General features: G+C 52.7%; 1 protein-coding gene across 1 annotated transcript; it reads right to left on the reverse strand.

The window, feature by feature from the left end:
- Positions 1–4,543: 4,543 nt before the first annotated feature.
- Positions 4,544–10,696, reverse strand: LOC116813177 (palmitoyltransferase ZDHHC18-like). Its single transcript, XM_032759525.2, has 2 exons — positions 10,306–10,696; positions 4,544–4,799 (listed from the first exon to the last, which is right to left on the reverse strand). The coding sequence occupies exons 1-2, from the start codon at positions 10,632–10,634 to the stop codon at positions 4,544–4,546; spliced, it is 585 nt and encodes a 194-aa protein (XP_032615416.1). The 5' UTR covers positions 10,635–10,696.
- Between the last annotated feature and the right edge of the window lie 3,477 nt (positions 10,697–14,173).

A 14,173-nucleotide genomic window follows, 5' to 3' on the forward strand; every position in this document is an offset into this window, starting at 1 on the left:
TTGAGACAGTGTCTCACTCTGTCGCCCAGGCTGGAGTGCAGTGGCACCATCTCGGCTCACTGCAAGCTCCGCCTCCTGGGTTCATGCCATTCTCCTGCCTCAGCCTCCCGAGTAGCCGGGACTATAGGCGGCCACCACCATACCCGGCTAATTTTTTTTGTTTTTTTTTTTAGTAGAGACAGGGCTTCACCTTGTTAGCCAGGATGGTCTCAATCTCCTGACCTTGTGATCCACCTGCACCTGCCTCAGCCTCCCAAAGTGCTGAGATTACAGGCATGAGCCACCACGCCCAGCCGCATTTAATATATATTTAATGTATATGAAATATATATCTTATACATATATATTTAAAGATGAGCCATTTAGAGGAAAATACTAAAGAAATGAAGGTACAGCCAGACGCGTTGGCTCACGCCTGTAATCCCAGCACTTTGGGAGGCTGAGACGGGCGGATCACCAGGTCAGGAGATTGAGACCATCCTGGCTAACACGGTGAAACCCCGTCTCCACTAAAAATACAAAAAACTAGCTGGGTATGGTGGCGGGTGCCTGTAGTCACAGCTACTCGGGAGGCTGAGGCAGGAGAATGGTATGAACTCGGGAGGCGGACATTGCAGTGAGCCAAGATTGTGCCACTGCACTCAAGCCTGGGCAACGGAGCAAGACTCCGTCTCAAAAAAATAAAAAAAAAAAGAAATGAAGGTACAAGGCAAGATGCAGAAGGAAAAATCACAAAGGTTGGACTCGTATCACCGATATGCAGGAAGCAGTGCTGAGGTCACCAGAGAGTCACCCAAATTCTGTGGGGTTTGTGGGGGGACAGGGCAGGGGTGGGGAGAACAAATTTGGGATCTTGGAGAGATAACTACAATTGAAGGGAAAGGCCCAGTCGGGGCCTGTTCTGCAGAGCCCTGAGCCAGTTCAGGTGGAACACGAGGCAGGTCTGTCCAGGGGAAGTGGGCAGAGACCTCCTGGAGACAAAGAAGATGGGGTCTGGGAGCTGGTGTATGGCAGTGGAGAGAGAAGCAGCCTCTGCGTCCGTCATGTGAACTGCAACAGGGTCTAAGTGAGCATCTGTCACTTGGATTCGGATGTCTCTATCACCTCCCATCAGACCAGGAGCTTCTGGGAGCAATATTCTTCTTCCCAACTGCCTAGAGCCTGCAGGGTGAGCCAGCTGCACAGCCCACCAGCTGGCAAGACAGGATCTCAGATGAGGGTGACCGAGTGCCCTGATTTTCCTGGGATTGAGTGGTTTCCTAAGACAGGAGACTTTCCAGGTGGTCCTGGGTAAACTGGGAGGAGCTGGTCACTCTACCTCAGACTGTCCCCACAGGGCAGGAGCCCTGGGCCAGACCTGTTGGGCTGGAGTTGCTAGGCTGGGGTGCCAAAGGGAAAAGGCTAGACTGTCCACATGAGCCTAGGACCAGGTAATCAGTCCATGCTCACATGAACAGCACCACCTGCCTCAGAGACAGCTCCCAACCTTCTGGAAAAGGTTCAGTGATCTTAGTTCTGATCATTTTCAGGGAAATATGTTTTTTGTGTGTTTTTGTTTTGTTTTTTGAGACAGAGTCTTGCTCTGTCGCCAGGCTGAAGTGCAGTGGCACAATCTTGGCTCACTGCAATCTCTGACTCCCTGGTTCAAGCGATTCTCCTGCCTCAGCCTCCTGAGTAGCTGGGATTACAGGCACGTGCCACCATCCCCAGCTAATTTTTGTATTTTTACTAGAGACAGGGTTTCACCATGTTGGCCAGGATGGTCTCAATCTCCTGACCTCGTGATCTGCCCGCCTCGGCCTCCCAAAGTGCTGGCGTGAGCCACTGTGCCAGCCCTGGGAAATATGTTTTACTTTAGTTAGTTAGAAGTCTCCTGGTCACACCCGAATATTTGGCTTCAAGTTTGAGAATTCAAAGGCCTCCAAAATGCCACTTTTGCACTTTGCACCTGTTCCCAAAGAAAAGTCTTAGGGACATTCAGTGCCCTTCGAGATGGATCCCACCCCATCCTTCCAACTGGAATATCCCTAATATCCCTAACTATCTGAAGTGTTCCTCATATTCCAGCCAACATGGCCTGCTCAGTGGCCCATTCCCATCCCTCCTCCTTCCCTCTGCCACCCTCTCTTCCCTCAACTTCGTCTGCCTGAAGGGCTGCCTCCACACAGCTCCTGTGCTTGAATTCCACCCAAACTTAAAGGCTTAGCTCAAGCATCACTTCTCCAGGAAGCTTCTCCAGTCCCCCAGGCAGAAGATGCTCCTGACTCCTCGGACCCTCTTCTAAAGCCTGATCTCACTGGCAGTGGCTGGTCAGGGCTCCCACCTGGGGCCAACTCGTCTAGAACCCATGAGAGGAAGCTCCTATCAGATTCATTGTTGGCCCCCACCTGCCTTCACTCTGCTGTCAGGGGTCAGTGTATAGAATTAACACACAAATGAACAAACCCACGATGCCCAACTGGGAGATGTCCTGTTTCCTCACCTGTCACTCTGACAGAGCAAGGAGGGCCTTCACAGAAGCTCACCTATTCTTCAGTCATTCATTTACTCATTTAGCCAATGTCACTGAGCCTTCTACATGGCGACAAGGTGAACAAGATGCTGGAATTCCATGCCCTCACAGGCCAGTGGAAAGGATAATTTTGTAATGACCACCGTTGCAGCACAGGTTCAGAGAAGGAAGGAGAAGGTGCTCTGGGAATGTGCCACGGAAGGCCTGGCCCAACTGGCGTCAAGAAGGCTTCCCAGAGCACACGAAACAAGTGGAGACAGAGGATGAAGGAGATGTGTCCCTGCTGCCATCTCAGAAGAGAAAGCAAGGGGTTTGGGAGTGAAAGGCACACACTCCGTCTCTGCTCCTTTATCCTGGCCCTGTGATCACCTGCCTCAGTTTCTCCATCAGTACAACTGGTTAACAGGGTCGCCCTCACTGGGCTGTTGTGAAGACTTGTGGGGATAATAAATGGAAAGCACTCAGCACACGGCCAAGCTCTCTCTAAGAGGGGGATTACTGCTGTCACTGTGATCCACACAGCTCACAGGAGGCCGAGGATTCCAGGCAGCCAGACCTCTGGGTCCGGCTGAGCTGGACAATAATCCTGCCTCATGATTAGCCCTGACCTGAAGGGGAGGAAGAACGGGGCACAGCTGGGCCTCCCCAGCTGCCAGGTGGGCCAGCCCAGGTCAGACCACGGGATCCTGAAGGAGTGGCCAGGGACCCGGAGTTTGAGGGGGAAGGAAGCTGGATGTAGGTGAGAGGAGGTGGTGCCCGCAGGCGTGGCTGAGAATGGGCCTGGGCAGAGGAATGAGACAAAGAGCAGACAGAGCCCAGAGAACATCCTCTCCAGCTGCTCGCCCTCCCTCCCTCCCTCCCTGCTGCACAGAGTATTAGTGAAATGATTTCTATCGATGGATGCAACAGGGCTCTGACATTTACAGGCCACTAGATGTCTTCAGGGCCAGCTGGGTGTTTAAAAGCCTGTGTGAACACCATGCTGTTAGGGGAAGGAGCTAACCACGGACCGGAAACCCCCGAGGTGTGCAAGTAGCCACGTCACTTCTCAGCAGGAAGGAGCTGGGGTGCAGCAAGCTGAGATTAGGGACCTGGCCCAGTAGCCCGCCACCCCGGAACCCACACAGCAGTCTGAAAGGAATCAAGGGCCACCTGGGCTGCCTGGGAGCACAGGGTCTTTCCAGCCACTGCCGTTCCTCACACACGCCCAGGCTGTTTGCCACTCTGGGCTTTGGCCTTACTGTTCCCAGATCCCCGTATTTCTACCACACTCATCTCCAGTGCCGCCTCCTCCTAGAGGTCTCCCCTGACCACCTAACCTAAACTAGCCCACTCCCCAACACCTGCTGGGCTCTTCCCTAGGTAACCCCACGGTCAAGCCCTCGTCTGTTCAGGCCGGTGCTTCTCTACTCAGATGTCACCTCCTTCACAAGACGTTCCCGGGCCACCCTATGTAAAATCACACACCCTCCCTGTAGCCTTCATCCTCCCTCCCTCCTTTCTCCTCTGTCTGATATCCTAGATATTTAATTATTTGTTATTTATCGTCTCTTTCCTCCTCCTCAACTGTCAAGCTCCATGAGGACAGGGATGATTGCCAGTTTTGTTCACTGCTGTATCACATCTAGAAAAGTGCCTGGCACATAGTAGGGGGTCAATAAATTTTTGATGAGTGAATGAATAAGTGTATACGAATGTTTACAGGCAGGGGCTCTAGCCTGAGGTCTCATCCCAGCTCTTCTACTTTGTGATCTTGGACCCTCTTTTGCCTTGATTTAATTAATCAGTAAAAGGAGAATAACAACAGTACCTACCTCATAGGATTACTGGGGGATTAAATAAGATCATGCATATAAAGAGCTTAAAACAGTGCCTGGCCCCCAGGAACTACTCCGCTCCACGCTGGCTGCCATCAGGGCCTTTGCTGGCTGGCATTTCTTGCTTACTAATTTGCTCACTTGTTGATCATCTGTCTCCCTCTGTGCCAGTGTCAGCCCCAGCCTGCCTTGCTCACGACTGCATCCCCAGTTCCTAGTATAGTTCTGGAAGAAAAAACCAGGCCTCCTCCCAAGTCAGGGAATGTGGAGCTATGGAGACCCAGCTTCGGCTGGGAGTGGAAACCTCACCGATCTGTTTCTCCAGGGCGGCTGCTTCACAGACAGTGGCTCGGGGCAGGATCCCAGGGTCGGTGAAGCTTGTCTGCAGCAGGCAGCTCATGACGAAGAAGAAGAGGATGGCAGCGATGATGGGGATGGCAAGGGTCAGCTTGCGAGCCAGGTAGGGACAGCTAGAACGAGAGATGGAGAGAGATCAGCAGACATCCCAAGGGCTCCCTGAGGCACAGGGCTACAGCACCTGGCAGGCGCTGTCATTCCAGCAAACACCACCAAAATCTTGAATACAGCCTCGCTCTGAGGCAGAGGCATAGCTCCTTGGTGAGTGCAGCCACTCCCCAATAAGTACTGGGAACAGACATCACTAATTGATCCTTGTGATATACTTTCCTCCAGAGCACATGGCAGATGTGTCCAATAGATCCCAGCACTCCTAACCTCTGCATCCAGAGAATCCCTCTACACACAGAGCTTCAGGCAGACACTAGTGAAGTGGACTGTCACCTGAGACAAACCATCCTGCAGTGTTCATTCACTCATTCATTCACTCACTCAGTCCACAAATATTTACTGAGGTCTTCTCTGTGGCAGGCAACACCTTCAGTAAGCAGCAGGAATAATGATGATGAATAAGACAAGAGTCCCTCCCCCTTGTGGCTTATGGTCTAGTGGGGAAAACAGACATGTAAACAGGGAATTGCCACACAGGGCGATGTGTGCTCTAGTCAGGGAGGGAAACGCAGTAGCACGGTCAGAAAAGGCAACCTGAAGGAGATAATCCTAAACTCCAAACTGAAGAATGAGTAGAGGGCTGGGGGAACTGCATGGTCCAGCCACTGTTACTGTGACCCAAGGGAAGCAGGTATCCCCAAGGCAGTGCTTTTAGGCCTCCTGACCCTGGCTGCCTCAGAGAATAGCCTGTGCCTGCTGAATGGTCGTGCCTCTGTCCCCCAGGCAGGCTGCCTACCACAGCCCTCTTCAAGCTCCTTCCTCCATCTTAGGGCTAGAACATTCTAGAAGTTCTGGACACTGGTGGGAGAATGGCTTCATGATAGTGAAGCTATCAGGGTTCTCTCTCTCTATGGCCAATCTTCTCTGTTGTCACCTCACTGTCCACCCAGAAACCAGAGCCACTTTTGGAAATGTCAATCAGATCATGTCATTTCCCTGCTTAAAACCTCCCAATTGCTTTCCATTATCGTTTGAATACAATCCAAACTCCCTACCATGGCCTTCTAGGCCAGGCACGATCTGGGCCTTACTGAGGACTTCAGCCTCATTCTACAAAACTCTCCTCTTGCTCCTGCTTCTCCCATCAGAATGGCCTCATGACAGTTCCTAGAACAAGCCTGGCTCTCTCCTACCTCAGGGCCTTTGCACTTGCTGTTCCTTTTCTCAGATTCTTCTTCCCTCCTCAGAAGGACCTACCTTGACAACTCTGTACACAGTGAACTTCCACGCTGTTTCTTTCCTGCATAACATTTAGTATAGATTTCAGCTACTTGTCTATGTGATGGCTATTTTCTCACTAAAACATAAGCTTGGCCAGGCGCAGTGGCTCATGCCTGTAATCCCAGCACTTTGGAAGGCTGAGGTGGACGGATACCTGAGGTCAGGAGTTCGAGACCAGCCTGACCAATATGATGAAACCCCATCTCTAATAAAAACACAAAAACTAGCTGGGTGTGGTAGCATGCGCCTGTAATCCCAGCTACTCCAGAGGCTGAGACAGGAGAATCACTTGAACCCGGGAAGGCAGAGGTTGCAGTGAGCCGAGATTGTGCCATTGCACTCCAGCCTAGGCAACAAGAGCAAAACTCTGTCCCAAAAACAACAGCAACAACAAACAAACACACAAAAAAATAAGCTCCTCTGTGGGTACAGACTGTGTTCTCCTGTTCAGCTTTATATTTCCAGCACACTGCACAGCACCTGGCACCAAGGACGTACCCAGCAAACAACTGCTGCCGGGGACAGAAAAATAGCTACCATCTTTTGAAGGCTTACTATGTGCCAGACACTGCCCTAATTAATAAACTACTATTAGTAACATCCAAAGTACACATAGTTACTATGGGCCAGGTACCAGGCTAAGCAGTTCCTGTGTACTTTCTCATCAAATCCTCACTGCGACCCTGTGAAGTTATGCTCCTCACTTTACAGATGAAGAAACTAGAGCTCAGAGAGCTTAAGTAACCTGCCCAAGGTCACGTGGTTCAGGAGTGCTAAAGTGGGACCCAAGCCAGGTCTGACTTTGAGGTTCATACTTTTTTTTTTTTTTTTTTTTTTTGAGACGGAGTCTCGCTCTGTCACCCAGGCTGGAGTGCAGTGGCGCGATCTCGGCTCACTGCAACCTCCGCCTCCCGGGTTCACGCCATTCTCCTGCCTCAGCCTCTCCGAGTAGCTGGGACTACAGGCGCCCGCCACCACGCCCGGCTAATTTTTTTTTTTGTATTTTTAGTAGAGACAGGGTTTCACCGTGGTCTCGATCTCCTGACCTCGTGATCCGCCCGCCTCGGCCTCCCAAAGTGCTGGGATTACAAGCGTGAGCCACCGCGCCCGGCCGAGGTTCATACTTTTAACCATCACCCCATAGCCAGAGTAGCACCTGATTGGGTAAGGAGATGACGGGGCCCTAGGAGGCCTGAGATCAGCCAAGCTTCCAGGAGTGGCATAATAGGCACACACCTGTGGGCACCTGCATGCTGCTTCTGAAGTCTCCATCATCAGATGCTCTGGCCTTCAGAGAAGCCCTTCCCCTGAGGCGCAGACTGCCAAGGCCAAGGGCTCCTAGTGGGCCATGCTCTGCTCCATACATCTCAATGGTTTCTGGGTCTGACCCTCAAACAGAAGCAGTGGGCCCTCAGTGTCACCCACATGGCAATGAATCCAGTTCACATGCAACCAGACTTGTGTGGGGGGACAGAGAAGACTTGAAATCTAAGACTTGTAGAGTCTGCAGCAACCACCAAGTCCTAGCCTCCTGATTTGCCAGAGGCCAACAGCTCTCCCAGGCCCACAGCTAGGTTCAAGGTCATCTAGCCAGCCAATGACAGAACTAGGGTTTCCAGCCTCCCAGCAAATACACTGTCAATTCATTCATTCAATAAGTATCGAGCACCTACTGCATACCAGGTGCGAGTTCTAGGCACTAAGGGTGCAACAGAGGAGAATGTCCTGCCCTCATGGGCAAGGACAAGGAACTAACAAGTATACCATAATATGTCAGGTGGTGGCAAGTGCTTCAGAGAGCGATAAACGAGGGGAGAGGAGAGGTGCTGGAGGGGAGTGGTTTGCTACGCTGTGCGGATGGACAGGGGAGGCCTAATGTGAGAGAGTGAGCCATGAGACCACCTGCAGGAAGGGGATTCCAAGCACTGGCCCAGAGGTAGGAGTGTGCACAGAGGATGACATGCCTGGAGGGAAGACGGGGACAGAAGAGAGCAGGGGGCAGAGGCCAGGGAGGATTCAGGCCTGACTTAGAATCAAAAGGGCACTCTGGCTGTTGTGTGGGGGCGAGAAGTAAGGCAGAAGTTGGAAGCCCTGCTGGAGGCCTGTGCAACAATCCACCAAGCCAAACAAAGAAGCAAAGCCATTCATAGCAGGAAAGGCTTAGAGAGCACCTTACCTTTTCCCAGAGCAATGGGGAGCATCCAGTCCAGACCCAGGTGAGCTCTCCGCCCAAACCCAAACTCTTCTGCCAATCTACCAGCCCAATGAGGACAAGCAGGGACAAACCGCAACATGGTTCACAAGCTCTCCCCAAACCCAGAAGTCCTTGCTTCCTCCCTCGCTGGGGACAAAACAGTCACCAGTGAAGATACCCGGTCAACCCAGAGAAGGTCCTGCTTCTAGTTCAGAAGTTAGGCCACATATCACACTGCAGGGTCATGTGGGTCAACCACGGCAAGTACTGCTTCCTCCTGCCTTGGCTGCAGCCCTGGGTGTGGGGACTGAGAGGGCAGCCCAGGGGATACTGGAAAAGGCATTTCCAAAACACTCACGTGGCCAGCCCAGGGAAGTGGATCTGAAACTCAGCCCAGAGCTGAGCTCCGGGCCCCCCAGAGCTTCTGCTTGTAAATCATCCCTCAACTTTTTATCCACCCTACTCAGAAAAAAAGGGCAGAGTGTGTGGTTAAAGGGTGAAAGGAGAAGCTAATTTATAGGAAGTCTTCACTTTGCTTCAAGGGGAAACCCAAAGTTGCAGATACATGATCTGGCAGCTAGAAAGGGTACCTGGGGGCGGGTGTCTCTATGATAGCCTTACCGTGGCCACATGCCCTTGGGAAGTGTTTTTTGATAAAGACAACACAAGTACTAACAGCAGCCAACAATGTGTGCTTGTTACTGGGCTAAAAGCTTGCATGTGTGACCTCATGCCACCCTCAGGACAACTTTACGGGGTGGGTACTATTATAAATCCCATTTTAGTGATGAGAAAACTGGGGCACTGAGGGGGTAAAGTGACTGCCCTGAGGTCACGCAATTAGTGGGTGGTGGAGCTGGGATTTGAACCAGGTCTGTTACAGTTAACTACACTGTATAATTAAGAGGGACAACCACAAAGGATGGGGAGTTGGGAGGGGACAGCAGGGCTTATGAAGCAAGGGTGGGTGGGTGGGTGTGTGAGTGTGTGTGCAAGGAATCACAGCGCAGGTGGCTCAGAGGTGGGTGGAAAACTTCTAATACAAATATATGACCCTCCATCCATAAAATGGAGATTATGTGTGGGCCAATCCTGGGTCACTGGGGGATATGAAGAGGTCAAAAACCTAGGGGGGCAAATATGACCTGCCACACGAAAGCACTCTGAACTCTTTCCTGAAAAACAACAAGGCACTGCAGCTGTTGCTGATGTGGAACAGGCCAGAGGGATGTTCCAGAATGTTGAGCAGGGAAAGAAAGCCAGGTGGTCAGGAGCGGGGCCAGGGGCCTGGGAGCCGGCTGGGTGGAGGCGGGCGGGAACTGAGGGGAGGACAGGAAGCTCTGAAGAACCTAAGGAAGGTGCTGGAGAAGGAAAGGCGGCCTGACAGGCCCAAAGATTTTGAGAAAAGATGCCTTGGGGCCTGGGTTGTGCGTGGCTGAGGGGAAGCAAAAGCGGGGTTGGTGTCTGAGACTAGAGAAAAGGAGGGGACCCTGGAGGGACCCGGAGAGGTCAGCGAGGATGACTAGGATGTTTATGGTGGGTGTGCACAGCCAAAGGACACACAAGATCAAGAAGTGGTCAGGAAGGGATACAAGGGTCAGAAAGAACTTGGGGGGTTGGCAAGAGATGGTCCAGGGATGGGTGAGCAGGAGGGGTCTGTCCAAGGAGCCGTGGGGCAGGTTCTGAAAGGGCAGCGAGGATGGGGGCCGTGGAGGGGCATGGAGGGTGGTGTTCCTGGCAGTGGCAGGCAGACAGGTGCCAGGGTGGGGCCAGGGAGAATGGAGCGGCTGGGAGGGTGGAGGGCACCAGCGCGGATGGGGTACCCAAATGGACCAAGGAGGATGGGGCATCTGGCGGGGATGGGGGTGCACAGGGACCGGGGGGCAGACAAGAGGCCCGAGGAAGATCCCAAAGGGGCTGGGAGGATGAGGACCAGGGAGGCGCAGGGGAAGGCACGGAGTGCCCAGCAGGGATTGGGAAGGTGGGGTGCGCGGCAGGGGGCTGGGAGGGGTCGCCGCGGCAGCGGAACTCACTCGAAGACGAAGAAGAGGCCGGTGGTGGTGAGGATGAGCAGCAGCGTGAGCGCGAAGACGCCGCCGTGGCCGGCCAGCATGAGGCGGCCGCCGCAGTAGAAGCGATTGCGACCCGGGAACACCTCCCACTTGCGCCGTGGGCGGCGGCCGAGGCTCCCGCTCCCGCTGCCGCTGCCGCTGCTGCTCCAGCGCGGCGGGGCGGGGGCGGCGGGCGGCGCGGGCCCGGGGCTCGGGGTCGGGGGCGCGGCGGGGCCGGGACGGCGCGCCCCCGGGGAGGCGGGCAGCGGGGCGGCCCCGGGGCTGATCTGCTGGTACTCGCAGTCCTTCATGCAGCCGGCCGCGGGCCTCGGCTCCGCGCCCAGCGGGCCGGCCGGGCCGCTCCGGGACCGGGCCGAGCAGCAGAGGTGGCAGCGGCGGCGCGCGCGGCGCTCTCTCGCTCACTCACTGGGGCGGCCCTGCCGCCGCTCCGCCCCCGGCCCGCCGCCGCCGCCCGCCACGGCCTCCCGCCGCAGCGCCCCCTCCGCCTGGGCCCGGGATGGCGCTTGGCCGGAGGCCCAGCCCTGACCCGCAGCGGGGCCCCGCAGGTCCCTGGCGCTCCCAATCTCCCTTTTCCCTTCTGCACAAAGAGGGGGCCAGCAGACGCGCACTCGAGGGCTCTTTCTGTTCTGCAAGCAAGCCGTTTGTTGGGCGTCCACTGTGTACCAGGCACGGTGCCAAACGCCGAGATTCAGGTGGTGGACTTGGTGATCTACTTCTGGCAGTCTGTAATTCCCCAGGCTTCGTCCACCTCTGAGGGCCGAACTGACAGGCATTTGCAGAGGCAGGCAGGCGCGGGGAGGTGGGGCACACGATTTGCTTTGAAAGCCAGGACCTCTTCTACCTTGAAGTCCAGAGTGCCCACTGGAGGTGTGTGGCACACCCTCTGGCCTCGTTCACCAAGTTCTGTGTCCTGGGCCCAGGCCCAGATTTTCCTAGGTAGCACATAATGTAGAGGGGTCATGCCTGAGGGCCCCAGTGTTTTTTCAGGAATTCTGGGTATGTTCATTTTCTACTGCCGTGTAACAAGTTACCACAAATTTAAGGCTTAAAGCAAACATTATCGGCCGGGCGTGGTGTCTCATGCCTGTAATCCCAGCACTTTGGGAGGCCGAGGTGGGCGGATCATAAGGTCAAGAGAGACCATCCTGGACAACATGGTAAAACCCCATCTCTACTAAAAATAAAAAATTAGCTGGGCATGGTGGCATGGCGTCTATAGTCCCAGCTACTCGGGAGGCTGAGGCAGGAGAACTGCTTGAACCCGGGAGGTGGAGGTTGCAGTGAGCCGAGATTGTGCCATTGCACTCCAGCCTGGTGACAGAGCGAGACTCAGTCTCAAAAAAACAAAAACAAAAACAAACATTATCTAACAGGTTCCAGGTCAGGAGCCCAAGAACAGCTTAGCTGGGTCCTCTGCTTAGTCTCACAAGGCTGCAGTCAGGCTGCATTCTCATCTGGAGACTCAGCCGGGGAAGAATCCACTTGCAAGCCCATTTGGGTTATTTGCAGAATTAATTTCCTTGCGACTGTATAACTGAGGAGGGCCTGGGATTTTTGCTGGGTGACTGTATAACTGAGGAGGGCCTGGAATTTTTGCTGGGTGACTGTATAACTGAGGAGAGCCTGGGATTTTTGCTGGGTGTCTGCTGGAGGCCTCTCTCAGGATCCAAAAGCCACCTGCAGTTCCTAGAGATTATCACATTTCCTTGCCATGCAGGTTTCTCCTGCATAGCCACTTGGTTTCTTGAAACTGACAATGAGGGTCTCTAGCTCCAGACTATGAAGATAGAGTTTTATATAACTTACTATATATGTGACAGAGTGACATCCCATCATCACTGCCATCTCCTGTGGTTAAAAGCAAGGCACAGGAGCCATCTGCACTCAAGAAAAGGGAATCACACAAGGCGTAAATACCAGGAGGCAGGAATCATTGGGGGTCAGCTTAGGGTATGTCTGTCACACTGTGGTTACTGTAAAACCTAAGGAAAAGTGTAAGGAGAAAGAGAACTGGAGACTAGGAGAAAGTAAAAAAGGAAGTAAAAATATACAATGGGGAGGAGTAGGAAGCCAACAACAGTGACCTTAAGGATCAATAATTGATATATGTGCCAAAGGCTGCTCAGCCATGCCTTTGGTGCCACAGGCTCTCAATATGATGAGCCCCACCTTGAGCAAACCACATGGTGAGCTTCCTCCCTTTTTGCTCCTTGGCTGTGGAACAAAGTCACAAAACTAGACATACTGGTTCCAGTACAGATTCCTGTTGTCCCACCTTAACTGGGTCCTCTTGCAACTTGAAACCTTTTGTTTTTTCTCGTCACTTTATAGAAACCAAAGCAATCCTACTTGATTTTCAGTTTACCTCCTCTCTATCTCATAATTTCTCTTTATTTGCATTGATCCTTTCTTCTTATCTTAGAAGATGTGGGCCTCCTTCTGTCCATGGCCAACCCTCCACTCATATCCTTTTTTTATTTTATTTTTAATTTTTTTGAGATGGAGTTTCGCTCTTGTCACCCAGGCTGGAGTGCAATGGCATGATCTCGGCTCACTGCAACCTCTGCCTTCTGGGTTCAAGTGATTCTCCTGCCTCAGCCTCCCAAGTAGCTGGGATTACAGGCATGTGCCACCACGCCCGGCTAATTTTTGTATTTTTAGTAGAGACGGGGTTTCACCATGTTGGCCAGGTTGGTCTTGAACTCCTGACCTCAGTTGATCTGCCTGCTTCGGCCTCCTAAAGGGTTGGGATTACAGGTGTGAGCTACCGCGCCTGGCCTCTTTTTTTTTTTTTTTTTAAGTAAGGCTGATGGAACTCCATTTTATTTATTTATTTAAGCCCAATAGAACTCCAAACTCATGTCCTCTCTCTCTTCCTGTTCATTGATACTGCAAACACATGCTCAATTCTGTATCAATTAAAAAGCAAGGCTGGGCGCAGTGCTCACATCTATAATGTCAGCATTTTGGGAGGCCAAGGCGGGAGGATTGCTTGAACCCAGAAGTTCAAGACCAGCCTCAGCAACATTGCGAGATGCCATCTCTACAAAAATAATTAAAAATTAGCTGGACATGGTGGCAGGTACCTGTAGTTCCAGCTACTTGGAAGGCTGAGGTGGGAGGTTTGCCCGAGTCCAGGAAGTCAAGGCTGCAGTGAGCTGTGATTACACCACTGCACTCCAGCCTGGTGACAGAAAAAAAAAAAAAAAAAAGGCCGGGCGTAGTGGCTCACATCCCAGCACTTTGGGAAGCCAAGGCAGGTGGATCGCAAGGTCAGAAGTTCGAGACCAGCCTGGCCAACATGGTGAAACCTCATCTCTACTAAAAAAATACAAAAAATTAGCTGGGCGTGGTGGCATGCGCCTATAATCCCAGCTACTCGGGAGGCTGAGGCAGGAGAATTGCTTGAATATGGGAGGCGGAGGTTGCAGTGCCAAGATCATGCCATTGCACTCCAGCCTGGGAGACAGAGCAAGACTTTGTCTTGAGAAAAGAAGAAAAGAAAACCCTAAAAAACCCAATGGAGCTTCCCATGGTTGGCTACCTTCTCACCTTAGTTCAGGTTTATCTTTCTCATTATCATTAGCATCATATTAAAGAGTTGCTACCAGGCCGGGCATGGTGGCACATGCCTGCCATCCCAGCACTTTGGGAAGCTGAGACAGGCAGATGGCTTCAGCTCAGGAGTTCGAGATCAGCCTGGGCATCATGGCAAAACCCCTTATCCCCTATGATTTCCTAACTTTTTACAATTTGGCCCCTGTCTACATCATCCCCTAAAACTTATCTTAAATGTCACCAATGAGCCATTTAATGTAGTATAAACTTC

Source organism: Hylobates moloch, unplaced genomic scaffold (genome assembly GCF_009828535.3).
Source record: "Hylobates moloch isolate HMO894 unplaced genomic scaffold, HMol_V3 SCAFFOLD_9, whole genome shotgun sequence".
NCBI lineage: Eukaryota > Metazoa > Chordata > Mammalia > Primates > Hylobatidae > Hylobates > Hylobates moloch.